This window comes from Mastigoproctus giganteus, chromosome 4 (genome assembly GCF_048544385.1).
Source record: "Mastigoproctus giganteus isolate SK-2022 chromosome 4, ASM4854438v1, whole genome shotgun sequence".
Classification (NCBI taxonomy): Eukaryota; Metazoa; Arthropoda; class Arachnida; order Uropygi; family Thelyphonidae; genus Mastigoproctus; species Mastigoproctus giganteus.
In genome coordinates, this window is record NC_143578.1 from 148,870,866 (window position 1) to 148,886,492 (window position 15,627).

The window sequence follows — 15,627 nt, forward strand, 5'->3', positions numbered from 1 at the left end:
AATTTCTGGAGGGTATCATACAGATGTGTTCTACATACTATATTGAGGTAAACTCCTCTTATCATTTTACAAATATTGATATCAACGTAGAACGTATTGAATGTTGCAGCTCTGATTCAAACTATCTAATACAGTTCAATAAAATACAATATTTACCAGATTCTTCCGAAAACTGCATTATGTGACAACTGGCGAGGAAAGGGAGTAACTTTGTGTATGCTACTGATTATATTGCTTGCAAGGGCACCACCTAGTGAACTGTTACCTTGCAATGATCTGGTATATGACATTCATTTAAATGTTCGCTACCCAAATTAACAAACGGTAAACTAATGGTAATATTTTTAATGGATTAAAAGCTAATTTTAATTAGCTAATGGTGTAAATTTAATACAAAATAATAATGATGTTATCCATTGGGCAAGGACTGGCATAACCTTTCTACAGCATAACAGCCAACTTATGGCAAGTGGGATAACTATTTACATATATACAACTGCCCAACGAGATGACTTTTAACCATATAGTTTACTGGAATTAACTTCAGTGGTTTGGGAAAACATATACTAAACAAAGCTAAATTTTACCTATTTTTGTTTTTGTTTGTTGGATTTCTTAAGGGGATATTAATTAATCTTTATTGTATGTAAAGATACCATACAACATACCCATCACGGTATGCTGCCAGGGGTTACATCCTCTGACCAATCCTTGAGTACTGCATACAAATATGGAAGCAAATGTTAAGAGAGGATGCAGATCTTTTGGAATGAGTGCAAATAAGAGCATCATCCAGATTTGTCAGGGCCACAAAAGGTAATCTTACCAAGAAAGACTTCAGTTTCATAAAATTCGTTATTTGCAAATTAGGTATCTTCCATAAGACAGGAATGATGTTTTTAAGGCTTTAAATCAGTTGAGTAAACTGAATGCTGATGGCATACCTACAATTTTAGGAAGGATGTAGAGCTGCTGGAATGAGTACAGAAAAGGGCAATAAGATTTGTGAATGGAACAAAGGGTTGCTCTTAAGAAGAAATGCTTAAGTTTTGCAAATTACGAAGTCTGGAGACTAGGCATCTGCAAGGTGATCTTATTGAAGTATATAAGGCCTTGAAGTATATAAGGTTTGAGCATGCTAAATGCTAATGGAATTCTTCCTCTTGCCTAGATTATCCCATCTTGCCTGAGGGGACATAAATTCAAATTGAGGAAAGTTACAGATGTGCAGAAATTTGCCTTTAGCAAGTGGGTGGTTTATTTCTGGAACAAACTTCCATCTGTTGTGGTGGAGGTCAGCATCTTAAATAAGTTCAAGGCAGAACTAGACAAACATTTGGAGTGAATGAATGGGTGAAATAAGGGGTTTTTTTTTTTTTTTTTTTTGGATAATGTTTTATAAAGTTGATTACCACCATTATTTTGCTAATTCTGTAGAAAACTAGAATATTAACTCATCATGCAATACTGTTACTTGGAGAACAAAACAGTTTTGGACTCAACTGAAAGGAATCAGTTTCACCAAAAAAAAAAAAAAAAAAAAAAAAAAAAGAAAGAGAAAAAAATGTCTAAAAATATATGAATTGGTACTTTTCAACAATGAAGTTAAAAATACCTATCAGAAAATATAAAATGCCAATCAGAAGGAATTCTGTTATTAATTTAAATTAATCACTTATAAATAATACTCACAATTCTTATACTTTGCTGTATGTGGTCCAGTGCTTTCACTAGGCTCACCAGCCCCACCTTTATTAACAGCTCGTACATGAAATTCATACTGGTTACCCTCAATTAAATTCAGCACTGTTGCCTTGGTCTGGTCAGCGGATACATTCATTACCTGTACCCACTCTGGACTATAAAAAAAAAACAATTACATATTTAAATAAATAACACAAATATGGGATGTTTCAAAACAATTTAAACAGCCTGAATGCCAAGATTAAACCATATTTTAATGTATCATTCCATACCTAAGATATGCACATTTTTTTTTTTTTTTTTCTTTTTATGATGTTGTTGTTGGTTAGATTTATTGGTACATGGGCTACTAAGGCCATAATGCACTTGTTACCATCTTTTGGTTCAGGTTTGGTATATAAAACAAGTGAATTCAGATCCAATGATATTTGTTTATCATTCTCAGGAAAGTAAAAAGTTCAGTAATATCTTGTCAGTCTCTGAGGCTCTTTTTTTTTTTTTTTTTTTTTTTTGTTAGTGCATCAGCTGCTGTGGCCATATTGTACCTCCCAAAGGTTTTGCATTTTGTACTCTGATCCAAGCCCGAGGCAGGATTCGAACCGGCAACCTTTGGGTTGCCAGGCAAGCACTTTACCACACGGCTAGCCCTGTCGGCTCCGAAGATCTGCTGTAAAGTAAGTTGATTAGAGTAAAATAGATGTGGAGAGAAAGCTAGCTATTTATCATTCTCTCAAGTATAATGGATATTCAGTGACAAGGTGAGTTCAGTTTGACAGTTGCTACATAGTGCTTATCCCATGCGAATAGGTAACTATGAGTTAGATGGGTATATTGAATAACTATGAGTTAGACAGGTATATTGAATCTGCAATCTTCCTTTTCTTCTTAGGCTTTGTGATAATTTTTAATCTAGAACAGTTTATTACTTTTGTTCTCCTGTCAAATGGATAGCTATTTTTTTCTACATTGTATGATGTGTTTGTAATCAGTGTAAGGTATCTTGATGTCTGACATTATGTGGCTGGCATTCTTGGCAGCAAAATTTGCTTGTTCATTTCTGTGATTCCAAAATGTCCAGGTATCCAACAGAAGATTATTCTTTGCTTGTTTGCAAGACTGCTGCATTAACTTTATTCGAATTTGTTGTAGTAAGGGATGACCAGAAGGAAGTTTGCACTGAAGAGCAAATACAGTGCTTAAGGAATCAGTATAGATAATGGTTTGAGGGTATAAAGACTGTTTTACATTCTCTAAAGCACAGAGTTCGGCATATAGTCTAAAGCATACAGGTCTGCAGTGTAAGAGCTGCACTCCAAAGGGAGCTGCTGAGATATTGTAATGTTTGGTAGACCTACAGCTGCACCAACTTTACTGTTTGTCTTGGAACCATTGGTGTAAATTTGGGCAAACCTAAAGAATTGAAAAGAGTGAGCCACGTGGATTTTGCTTAATTACATGAATATGTTTAATACTGCAATTTGGAAGTGCATTCTTTCCCATTGTTGGAAATGTTTATCAACATGAGCCGATAGTATCTGCATTATGGTGTAGCCATGCTAATAACCGGAATTATGTTATTAATATTTAGTTCCCAGCATTTGTTTAAGCTTCGTAATCTAATGCCACATTGTTTATTCTGCAAAGGTTAATTTTCATACAAATTATGTCATTTTGGTGTGAACAGTTATTGCCATATAGGATGATGAGGAAAACATCTGCTTTTAGCTGCATAGCTTAATAGCAAAGCATGCCAATGAAGGAATAGAGGTTGGCTGGCTGGTTGGTTTAGAGATTTCTTAGGCGCATCAGCAACTGTGGCCATAGTGCACCATACATATGGTAAGAATTTATGCTATTTCCTGTCAGATAGAGAAAATTGCAAAAAATAGTATTAGCAAGTTAGTTTTTAACTAGTTAAAGGAGGTGGTATACATTAATCATTTGGAGAAAGGTAAAAATGCTTGAGACATTTGTTTTATTATCATTGCCTAAAAGTGAAGTAAGTGAAAGAGGGTCTTCTGTTGTGGCTGGAGTGAAGAGATAATGGCATTCTCTTGCTTATTTTAGGCATGCAACAAGGATATGTTTTATTGAAAGCACTGTGTTGCAGTGATGACACTCTGGCGGGGGGGACTCCCCTCTTAAGGAATAACTATGAGTGATTTTGTGTGACCTATTCGTAGACGTGCCAATATTACCTCCTGTTGTTGAATTGAACTGAAGCTTGAAAGCCATTGCTCAAGATTTAGCTTAATACTTCAGAGCTTATTGTTATCTTGATTTTTCCATGATAATTGCCAAGCATTTTGCCTGGATTATTGATATATAGCCTTGATATGGGACTTTCCAATTGTCATTGGGTGGTAAGATGGCTGATTTTGCAGGACTGTCAGCTAATTCATTTCCTGGGATTCCCATATGTCCAGGGACCCAGCAGAGGTTATGCTTTTTCAATGTTCGGATAAAGTATGCAAAGAGGAGGTTATTTCATTTAAGACTGGGTGGTTGATATTCATGGTGCTTTTCTGGGCTTGAAATGCACTTAAAGAATCTGTAAAAATTACACTATTTTGAATATCGGAGGACTTGATATGCTTCAGTGCAATCTGAATTGCCATTAGTTCAGCAGAAAATATACTGAACTCATATGGCAATTTGTAGGCCAAAGTAATGAGAAAAACTGTGGCAATTCCAACGTGGGCCTCATTCTTTGATCCATTTGAATGTGCAACAACAAAGTTGGGGAACTGATCCACTACTGCATGACACAGTTGTAAGAAATTTTCTTTATGTAATTTAGATTTATTCCATTGATGGAGGAATAAATCGCATGAATGTGAAGTATTGTCCCAAGGAGCACAGGAAATGGAAGGGTATTTGAAACATTATTTAAAGACAGATTAAGTTCTTCTGAAAGGTATTCTATTTGTATACCTAATGGTCAGTTAGCAGAAGGGCAGTTTCGGTATAATATGTCGTGCTGGGGAGTGAAAAGTATCTGCCAGTTTGGGTGTTCAGGTATAGATCTAATTTTATATGCATTGCATAATATAAGTTGTTGTCTTCTGATAGAGAGAGAGTTCATGTGCGTCAGCATATAGACTATTGGAGACATGCAATATGCTCCTATGGCAATGCACATTGCACTATGATGAATAGAGTCAAACAAGCAAAGTACATTAGATTTTGCTGGCTATACACTGGTGCTCCATATTCAAGCTTTGATCTTATTAAGTCTCTGTATAATTGTAACAAGGTAACTCGATCATCAGCCCCCCCACTTAGTTGCTGAGAGAACCTGGATGATATTTAACTTTTGCTGACAGGATGTTCTTAGTTTTATAATATGCTCTAAAAAAGGTAAGTTTATGGTCTAATGTGATTCCTAAGAACTGTATGCTGGGATGAACTGCTATTGGTTGGACATTCAGTTGAAGTTCCGGATGTGGGTGCAGTTTATGTTGGGGGGAAAAATGGATGCACAATGTTTTTTTTAGGTCAAAGTTGAAAGCCATTAATTTGTGTCCATGAACTGATCTTATTTATTGCCATTTGTAACTGTCTCTAAACAGTATTCATATTTTTCATTAGCATTAGTAAAGGCACATGATGCAAGAAAGCAAGTTTATATAGCATCAGCCAAAAAAAAAAAAAAAAAATCCTTCTCATTTCACCCATCTACTCGCTCCAAATGTTTGTCTAGTTCTGCCTTGAATCTATTCAAGCTATCAACTTCTAGAATGAAAGATGGAAGTTTGTTCTAGCAATCAACTACCCGCTGGCTAAAGGCAAACTTCCACACAATCTATCCCACAATTTGAATTTATGCCCTCTCAGGTGATTATTCTGAGAAAGAGGAAAAATTCCATCAGCATCGAGCATGCTCAAACCATTCAAGGCTTTATACACCTCGATCAGATCACCTCGCAGGTGCCTAGTCTCCAGACACTGTAATTTGCAAAACTTAAGCCTTTCTTCATAAGAACAACCCTTTGTTCCATTCACTAATCTTGGACTTCTCTATACTCATTCCAACATCTCTACATCTTTCTTAAAATGAGGCCTCCACACCTGATATCCTCCTGCATATCATTGAAAACACACAATGAGCTATTCTTGCAGACCGTCTGCACTGCTACGAAAACTTCATATCTGCCTGGACAATTATCCCCAGGTTCTTTTCATTCTCTACCACTATCAGTGTAGTACCACACAGTTGATACGTTACTCTGGGATTACTGTTTCCCATATATGGTACTTTACATTTCTCAATGTTAAACTTCAGTTGCCACCTCTCGGCCCATCTGCTCAACTTTTCTAGATCCTGTTGCAGTAGTGAACTGTCATTAACAACCCTACTAACCATCGTATCATCTGCAAACGTATGTCATTATTAATAAATACAGAAAACAACAATGAACCCTGGGGGGCACTCCACTAATAACATTAATCCACAAAGAGCAGTGTCCATTGAATACCACTCTCTGTCTTCTCCCACTCAACAATCCCTTTATCCATAGCAGCAATTTTCCTCCAATGCCACACTGCTCATATTTGTGCAGCAGTCTTCCATGTGCAACAGTATCAAAAGCCTTTCTAAGATCTGAATATATGATATCAAAGTTATTCCCTACATCCAGTTCCTTTGTGACCACATCATAGTATCCAATCAAATTGGTCAGACAAGACTTCCCCTTAAAAAACCCATGCTGTGTCTGAGCTAAAACTGAAGTCTTGTCTAGATGTTCTTCCAATTCTTATTTAGCCAGTGTCTCCATTAATTTACATGGAACAGAAGTTAAACTAACAGGTCTGTAATTACCTGTGTCACCCTTTGATACTCATTTGCAGATTGGAGTCACATTTGATCTTCAGTCCATGGGTACCTCCCCTGAGTGCAAGGAAGCTCTCATAATCATGGCTAAGGGTTTGCTTACTTCCTTTGCTGCCTCCTTTAATATAACTGGATAGATTCAATCCACCCAAGTGCCTTTCATATGTTTATCTTCAACAATTTCTCCTCCACTTTACTCTCAGTTATTACAAGGATATCTAGCTTACTGACAGAATTTAATACAAATTTGGTATTCCCCTCTCTGAATAACTCCTCATGTGTGAATGTAGATGCAAAAGGTTCATATAGTTTGTTAGTTACCTAAGCAGGATAATCAACAATTGAACCATCGATATAAAGTGGACCAATCTGATCCATTCCCTTTCCTCTAGAGTTTCATAAGTAAATAAATCTTTGCTGGGTGTTTTTTTTTGCATCCTTTACCAAAGTTTTCTCGTAATCTGCCTTTGCCTGCCGAAACTCATTTGTGACTTTGTTACAGACCAGCTTATATCTATCATAGGCTTCCATGCCACCTATTAATTTATATGTATCCCATGCATTTTTCTTCACTGCCACATATCTAATTATTTCATATGACATCCATTTAGACCTAAATCTTGTGCAATATTTCTTAGTTGATATGAAAAGCCTATTAGCTTCCAAGATTAATTATTTGAATGCTGATACTCTTTCCAATAGAAGCAGTACAAGAATCACTTTCACCTCTGCCAGTGGCCACTGTTAATCTATTAGTCTAAATAATCCCCCCCCCCCCAAGCTAGCAGTTTTCTGACCCACCTAACACTGCCTCGATAGCATAAGCAAATATTTTTGCACCCTTTATATTTCAGTGTATCCCATCCCTGTAGAAACAGTCTCTCCTGTTAACAAGCACAGACCAGGCTGAGAAAAATTCTACCCCTTGAGGCTTGCACAATCTCTCCAGGGCCAAATTGATCGACAAGGTTCTCATCATATACTCCCTCCTATCGTGTCTGGGCAGAATTGCAGGCACTTTCAAATTCAACCCTAACTCACAGCTTTTTTTCATGAAATGCTACGGTCATCTACAAACAGTGCTGTATCAATAGTGTTTGGAAGTTGTTCGGCAATGGTTTAATTGCAATTATAAAAAGCGTAGCACTGAGTAGAGAGCCTTGGGGGACTCATTCTTCTTGCAAGAATACTTTGGATAAGAAGTTTTGAATCTAACCTGAAAGGTGCATTTGTACAGGAAGTTTTGTATGAAAATTGGGAGATGACCCCAAAGTCCATGTTGATATAATTCGCAGAGTATTCCATACTTTCACGTGGAATTGTAAGCCTTACTGATATCAAAGCATACCATGACATGATGTTCCGATCTAAGGAATGCATTTCGGATGGAGTTCTCAAGTCATACTAGTATATCTAGTGTTGATCTGATTTGTGGGATACCAAATTGTGTAGCATGTATGAGATTAAAATTTTCTAGGTACCATATCAGTCAATTGTTTACCATATTTTCAAGAATTTTGCACAGGCAACTGGTCAAGGTAATGGGTCTATAGCAAGTTGGGTTTTTTGAATCTCTACCAGGTTTAAGGAAGGCAAATACTGTAGCACGATGCCATTTTTTTAGGGAATGTATCTTCTAGGTAAAGTCTATTGAACAAATCAAGGAGTGACTGTAATGATTCAGAACGTAGTTCTTGTATCATTGAATAGTGAATATTACTGGTTCTACTGCACTATATTCACTGCACTAATCACTATTCAATATTCACTGCACTAATCACTATTCACTGCACTACTGCAGTGAATATTGAATAGTAAATATTACTGGTTCTACTGCACTGTGTTTAGACGTTGACAGAGCTCTATGCAGTTCATGGATTGCAAATGGTAGGTTATATTGTTCATTCCCTTTTGATGAGAAGTTTAATTTTTGTTTTTCTTTATTTGTTTTAAATTTTCTGAAGGTTGGGGGTGTAACTTTATGGTGCTGATGTTTTGGCAAAAGTTTCCCCTAAGATATTGGCAATTTGAGCAGGTTCAGAAACGTTCTGTCCACTCCATTCCATGATAGGCACAGGAGTTGTCTGATATTTACCACTCATTTTTTAAATTATTTTCCAAATTTTATGTGTAGGAGTTTCTTGATTGATGATCAAAGTAAAGCGAATCTAAGCTGGTTTTTTATTACAGCATCTAACATACCTTGATCTTGCTCTGGCATGTTTAAAATGGATAAGATTAGCTGTTGTTGGACTGCGGCAAAATATATTCCAGGCTTTAATTTGCTCTTTTTTATCTGCACGACATTCGTCACTCCACCAGATTTTTGGTTGTATCAGAAATTTTCAAGAGGATTTTGGTATGATTTTTTCTGCTGCATATAATATTGTTTTTGTGACATATTCAACGGCTTCATCAGTTGGGGATTCTCAGATTATTTCCGTGTCAAATTTAGCTTGTTTTTTATACATCTGCTAATCTGTTTTATCAGTGAGCCACTGTGAAATTTTAGTAGGATGATAAGAGGGCTTGTTTAATAATTCAATTTGTATGGGAAAATGATCACTGTGCAGTGGATCATTGTTTATTGTCCATTTTAGGGTAGGATATATGGCGTCTGAACAGATAAACAAGCCTATTGCAGTATATGTTCCAGAAGGAAGGTGAATATATGTAGGTGACCCATCATTTAGGAGGAGAAGGTTGTTATCGTCTAAAAATTTTTCAATTACTTTTACTCTTCGATCAATTGTGTTGTTGCTCCATAGCATGTGATGCCCATTTAAATCTCCTAGAATGAGGAAAGGTGTGGGGAGTTGAGCTATGAGATTATCTAAATCATTTTTAAAAGATTTTGTTTAAAGCTATAACTAGGTGGAATGTACAAGGTGGAATGTTATTAGTTTCTTGTTGGGCTTTCAGAACGTTTTTGTGTCGTTCAAGTTCTCTGTTTTTCATTCTTGTTTTTATTTTTTTTTGGAAAGAAAGGCTTTCCTGTGTCCATGTCTTCTTCAACAAAAATTTCTAGGACACAATCATCTGCAGATTTTTCATTAATATTCATTTCCTCTTTATGTCTGAAAATTTTTATTTGTGTTTCTTTGCATTCTTCATCTGGGGAGTGGAGTTTTCACATGGAATAGCTATTGGTGTATTGACTGCTTGAGTTTGAGTTGCACTGTACAGAGTTTTGAGGTAATCTGAGAAAGACTTTTGGCAGTACTGATAATTCAGTTTGCATTGCTGTTGTCTGGTATGTTTTGGTTATTTGTATAGCATTAGCATTAGTAGAGGCATTTGATGCAAGAAAGCAAGCTTATGCAGCATCAGCCAAAAAAAAAAAAAAAACCCACTTCCACTTCACCCCTCTGTTCGTTCAAAATACCTGTCCAGCTGAGCCTTAAACTTATTTAGGCTATCAACCTCCACCACAAGGGATGGCAGTCTGTTCCACCAACCAACCACCGCTGGCTAAAGGCAAATTTCCGCACATCTATCCTACATCTGTCTTTCCTCAATTTGGGCACATGTTGGCCTGTTTGGGTAGGTTGGAGATGAGATGGTTTTCTTTGCTTCTTGACAGGAAACATTATGGTTTGCTTTATACTTCTGAATAAGTTTTTCACTTTTTCAGCATAGGCAGGGGTGGTCTTTTTTATAATTTGGGCATATTGGTTGAGCGACAGTACTGGCTTCGCAGTTGTGTTCTATTGACCCGCATTTTGCACAATTAGGGGTTTCCCAGAAAGCTGTTTGGGAATGTCTGTACTTCTGACATCGGAAACACCGGAGCGGGTTTGGAATAAATGGTCTAACATTTCATGCCAGATATCCGGCCTTAATGGATGTTGCACAATGCGGCGTGTTAAACGTCAAGATCAGATTATATGTTGAGGTCAGATTACCATCTTTTTCTGGTAGAAATTCTCTTTACTTGAATAACTCCTTGTTCTTTAAGTTTTTCTAGTATCCTCTTCAGACACGTCCAATAAATCCCAGTCTGAGATCACTCCTTTAGAGGTGTTCAGTGATCTGTGGGGTGTCACAGTGACTGGTAGTCCGGCAAAGAGTTTAATGTTCAAAAGTCACTCTGAATATTTAGCGTTAGAGGTCTCTGACTTCAGTCTTTTTACAGACTTGTGAGATCCTACTCTACTTTCTAATACCTTTTGGACCCTAAATGGTGAGAGTTTCCCAACTGCATTTTCACCAGTTGAGTGGATAATTAAGAAAGTTGGACTAGGATAGGTCTCTGTCTGTTTTCTGATGTTTGTCAGTTCCTGCATTGGAAATGTCTTTCTTTTTGAATGTCTGGGATGCATCTTCATGCCCAAATAAATCAGAGTTTGGTTTACATATGATGATGTGCTCTTTTTGCCCTGGGAGATTGCATTTTCCTCCCAGGTTACCAGCCCTGACACCTGGAGGCAAGAGCAGTGCCACCTAGTTACCCAAGTGAAGAGAAGGTTAGTATCAACTAAAAATAAAAACGGGGTTAAAGAAAGATGCTTTCCTTTCTAGATTATATTATTTGAATAGGTCTATTTAATTCTGATACTCAAGAGTTAACGGACTTGTGAAACTCAGGAGAAACGTATTTACAGTAAAGCATACCAGATAATCACTATGAAAAGGTGCAGTGGTCTCTAATATCACTTGGCACTCAGGGCCAAGGAATAGAGATGATTCATGTGCTTCTGTATAGAGACTCTAAATTGGCAATGTATAAAAAGTTTCTGGTGCAATTCAGAGAGCATTGTGATGTACAGGGTCAAACCATTTTAATACACTTTCTCTGGCTACGGCATACACAGGAAACTCACAGTCTAGGCTAGATCTAATTAAAACTGGTATAAGTGTAGGAGAGTTTTACTTGTTAACAGGAGAGACTGCTTCTACAGGGATGGGACACACTTAAATAGAAAGGGTGCAAGAATGTTTGCTGATGCTATTGAGGCAGTGTTAGGTGGGTCGAAAAACTGCTAGATTGGGAGGATACAAGGACTAATAGATTAACAGTAGCCACTGGCACAGGTGAAAGTGATTCTTGCACTGCTTCTATTGGAATGAGCCGCAGCCTGGAAAATAAGATGCAGGATATTTCAGAGATTGCTGGGAATCATTGGGGTACAATTAACACATGGGTTGTGTTAGGGTAGCTAAGAAAAAGAACAGGTGCATGTATACTATCGTGTACACCAATGCTAGGAGTTTAGTAAATAAATTTGATGAATTTGAGGTATTGCTCAAAACACCAAAAGCAGATATTGTGGGGATTTCAGAGATGTGGTGTCACACAGATATAAGGAGTGCAGAACTGGAATTTGGGGAGTACAATGTCTACAGAAGGGATAGACAGGATAGGAGGGAGGAGCGGTTATGCTATTAGTTAAGAAATACATAAAATCCAAGGAAGTGAAGCCAGTCGACATTGCTCGACAGTGCAGTGTCGAGTCAGTTTGGTGTGACATAAGCAGTGGGAGATCAAAATTGAGAGTAGGAGTGTGCTATAGGCCTAATGACTCTGATGAGTATAATAAGAAATTTTACAGGGAAATAGAGTGGGCCAGTAAATCAGAGAGTCTTATAATGGGGGATTTTAATTTCCCAGATATTGACTGGAATTTGGGGGCTGGTTACTCACACACTAGCAAGGCTTTTGTGGATTTATTGGATGATTGTTTTCTACATCAGCATGTTCGGGAGGCAACTAGAGGGAGTAATACTCTTGATTTGATTATCAGTAGTGATTCTTCATGCATTAAGAATCTGCAGGTAAATGAACCACTAGGTGGCAGTGATCACAGTGTGCTGAAGTGGGATTTACTCAAAGAGGTAACTACCATTAGGGGTAAAGGGAAGGGTTATTGCTTTCGTAAAGGCGACTACAATGGACTGAGACAGTATTTAAATTCTATACAGTGGGACCAACTGATGATGTTACCAACAGCAAATTCAAAATGGGAAGCACTCAAAGAACTTATCTTGGAAGCTACTAGGCTTTACATACCAACTAAGAAATATTGTTCAAGGTTTAGGCTTAAGTGGATGTCAGATGAACTAATGAGACATATGGCAGAGAAGAAAAATGCATGGGATACATACAAATTAACACGTGACACAGAAGCCTATGATAGATACAAGTTGATCTGTAACCAAGTTACAAAGGAGGTTAGGCAGGCAAAGGCAGATTACGAGAAATCTTTGGTAAGGGATGCAAAGAAAAACAGCAAAGAGTTCTTTACTTATGTAAACTCTAGAAGGAAGGGGATGAATCAGATTGGTCCACTAGATATCGATGGGTCAACTGTTGATGATCTTGCTCAGGTAGCTAACAAACTAAATGAATATTTCGCATCGACATTCACACATGAGGAGTTATTCAGCGAGGGGAATGCCAGAGGTGTATTCAAATCTGGCAGTAAGCTAGAGAATCTTGAAATAACTGGGAGTAAAGTGGAGGAGAAATTGTTGAAGATAAATACAAGAAAGGCACCTGGGGTGGATGGGATCTATCCAGTTATATTAAAGGAGGTAAGCAAACCCTTAGCCATAATTATGAGAGATTCCTTGGACTCAGGGGAGGTACCCGTGGACTGGAGATGTGCAGATGTGGCCCCAATTCACAAAGGAGGATCAAAGGGCGACACAAGTAATTATAGACCTGTTAGTTTAACTTCTGTTCCCAGAAAATTAATGGAGGCACTGGTTAAAGAAGCACTGCAGGATCATCTAGACAAGACTTCAGTTATAGCTCAGACACAGCATGGTTTTTTTAAGGGGAAGTCTTGCCTGACCAATTTGATTGGATACTATGATGCAGTCACAAAAGAACTGGATGCAGGGAATAACTTTGATATTATATACTTGGATCTTAGAAAGGCTTTTGATACTGTTGCACATGGAAGACTGCTGCACAAATTGGAGCAGTGTGGCACTGGAGGCAAATTGCTGCTATGGATAAAGGGGTGGTTGAGATGGAGAAGACAGAGAGTGGTAATCAATGGACACTGCTCATCGTGGACTAATGTTATTAGTGGAGTCCCTCAGAGTTCAGTATTGGGTCCATTATTGTTTTCTGTATTTATAAATGATATTGATGATGGTATATCAAGCTTAATGTCCAAGTTTGCAGATGATACGAAGATTGGCAGAAGGACACTACTGACACTATGCTACTGCAACAGGATCTGGAAAGGTTGAGCAGATGGGCTGAGAGGTGGCAAATGAAGTTTAACATTGACAAATGTAAAGTACTACATATGGGAAACAGCAACCCTAGAGCAACGTATCAACTCTGTGGTACTACACTGACAGTGGTAGAGAATGAAAGGGACCTGGGGGTGGTTGTGCAGGCGGATATGAAGTTTTCTGAGCAGTGCAGATGGGTTGCAAGAGTAGCTCATGGTGTATTGTCAATGATATATAGGAATTTTTCTAGCAGGGATAAGGAGGTGATTATTCCCTTGTATAAGGCAATGGTCAGGCCACACCTAGAGTACTGTATACAGGTCTGGAGGCCTCATTTCAAGAAGGATGTAGAGATGCTGGAACGAGTACAGAGAAGGGCAACAAGATTGGTGAATGGAACAAAGGAGTGCTCTTACGAAGAAAGGCTTAAGTTTTGCAAATTACAGTGTCTGGAGACTAGGCACCAGCGAGGTGATCTGATAGAGGTGTATAAAGCCTTGAATGGTTTGAGCATGCTCAATGCTGATGGGATTCTTCCTCTTGCTCAGAATAATCACCTGAGAGGGCATAAATTCAAATTGAGGAAAGACAGATGTAGGATAGACGTGAGGAAATTTGCCTTTAGCCAGCGGGTGGTTGGTTGGTGGAACAGACTTCCATCCCTTGTCCTGGAAGTTGATAGCCTAAATAAGTTTAAGGCTCAGCTGGACAGGTATTTCGAACGAACAGAGGGGTGAAGTGTAAGTGGTTATTTTTTATTTATTTATTATTTTTTATTTTTTTATTTATTTATTTTTTTTGGCTGATGCTGCATAAGCTTGCTTTCTTGCATCAAATGCCTCCACTAATGCTAATGCTAATGTACCGATCTGCACCCCATGACATAGCAGAAATTGCCCTAAATACACTAAGCTTCTTTAGACAGGTTGTATGAATACGCCTTGAAGCTGTCTTTCAATTAGACAGTTTTGAGAGTGGCATGAGATTGCCAGATCATCAGCATATAGATGTTTCAACTATGTCAGGGATACATTTGGTAACAGAAATAGAATTGAACATAATGGAAAAGAGCATAGCAGTAAGCACAGAACCCTGGGGGACTCCTTCTTCTTGCACAAATGGTTGGAACAGAGCTGAGTAAAAACATATCTGAAAGATCTATTGTTAAAATGTTCCAGATAAATTTTGGAAGATAACATCGAAGACCAGATTCACAGAGGTCATGAGAATCCCATATCACCAGGTTGTGGGGAAAGCTTTTTTAATGACAAGACATCGAAAGATTTTTCAATGTTAATGTCAAGACTGGATAATTACCTAAAGGGAGGAGGGAAATGCATATGTTGTCTATTTCCTTTTCTCATATTAATTATATTTTTTAATTTTCTTCTTATTATTATTATTTTTTTATTTTAATTTATTTACTTATTATTATTATTTATTATTATTATTTTTTTTTTTGGCTGGTGCAGCATAAGCCATAGGCTTCCTTGCAGTATGTGGCTATTGCTAATACTATCACTAAGTGTTCGTTCCAAAGAAATGCATTTCAAACGTTTCCTTCAGCTTTGGCCAGGAGGTTGCATTCTAACTCAAAATCAATAGGTTGCATGTTGATCTAGTGATCAACATGCAACCTATTGATTTTGAGTTAGAATGTTTTCAGTCTCTGGGAACCATTTCAACTTGGTGCTAATTATTTTTTCTAATGATTTTCCCAAACAGCTAGTAAAAGTAACAGGTCAGTAATTTGTTGGGTCAGAATGGTCCTTTTACTGCTCATTGTACTCACCACAATCATTAGGCCTATAACTTACTCCTACTCTAATTTTTGTTTTCCCAGTGCTTATTCACATCAAACTGACTCAACATTACAATAGGCATCCATATCAACTGGA

General features: G+C 37.6%; 1 protein-coding gene across 1 annotated transcript in view; it reads right to left on the reverse strand.

The window, feature by feature from the left end:
* The window catches only part of LOC150087120 (twitchin-like), a 3,511,780-nt gene that overhangs the window by 1,520,089 nt on the left and 1,976,064 nt on the right, over nt 1-15,627 (reverse strand). The window contains 1 exon segment of the mRNA XM_090372971.1: nt 1,693-1,859. Within this exon segment, the coding sequence (XP_090229097.1) occupies nt 1,693-1,859 (167 nt within the window).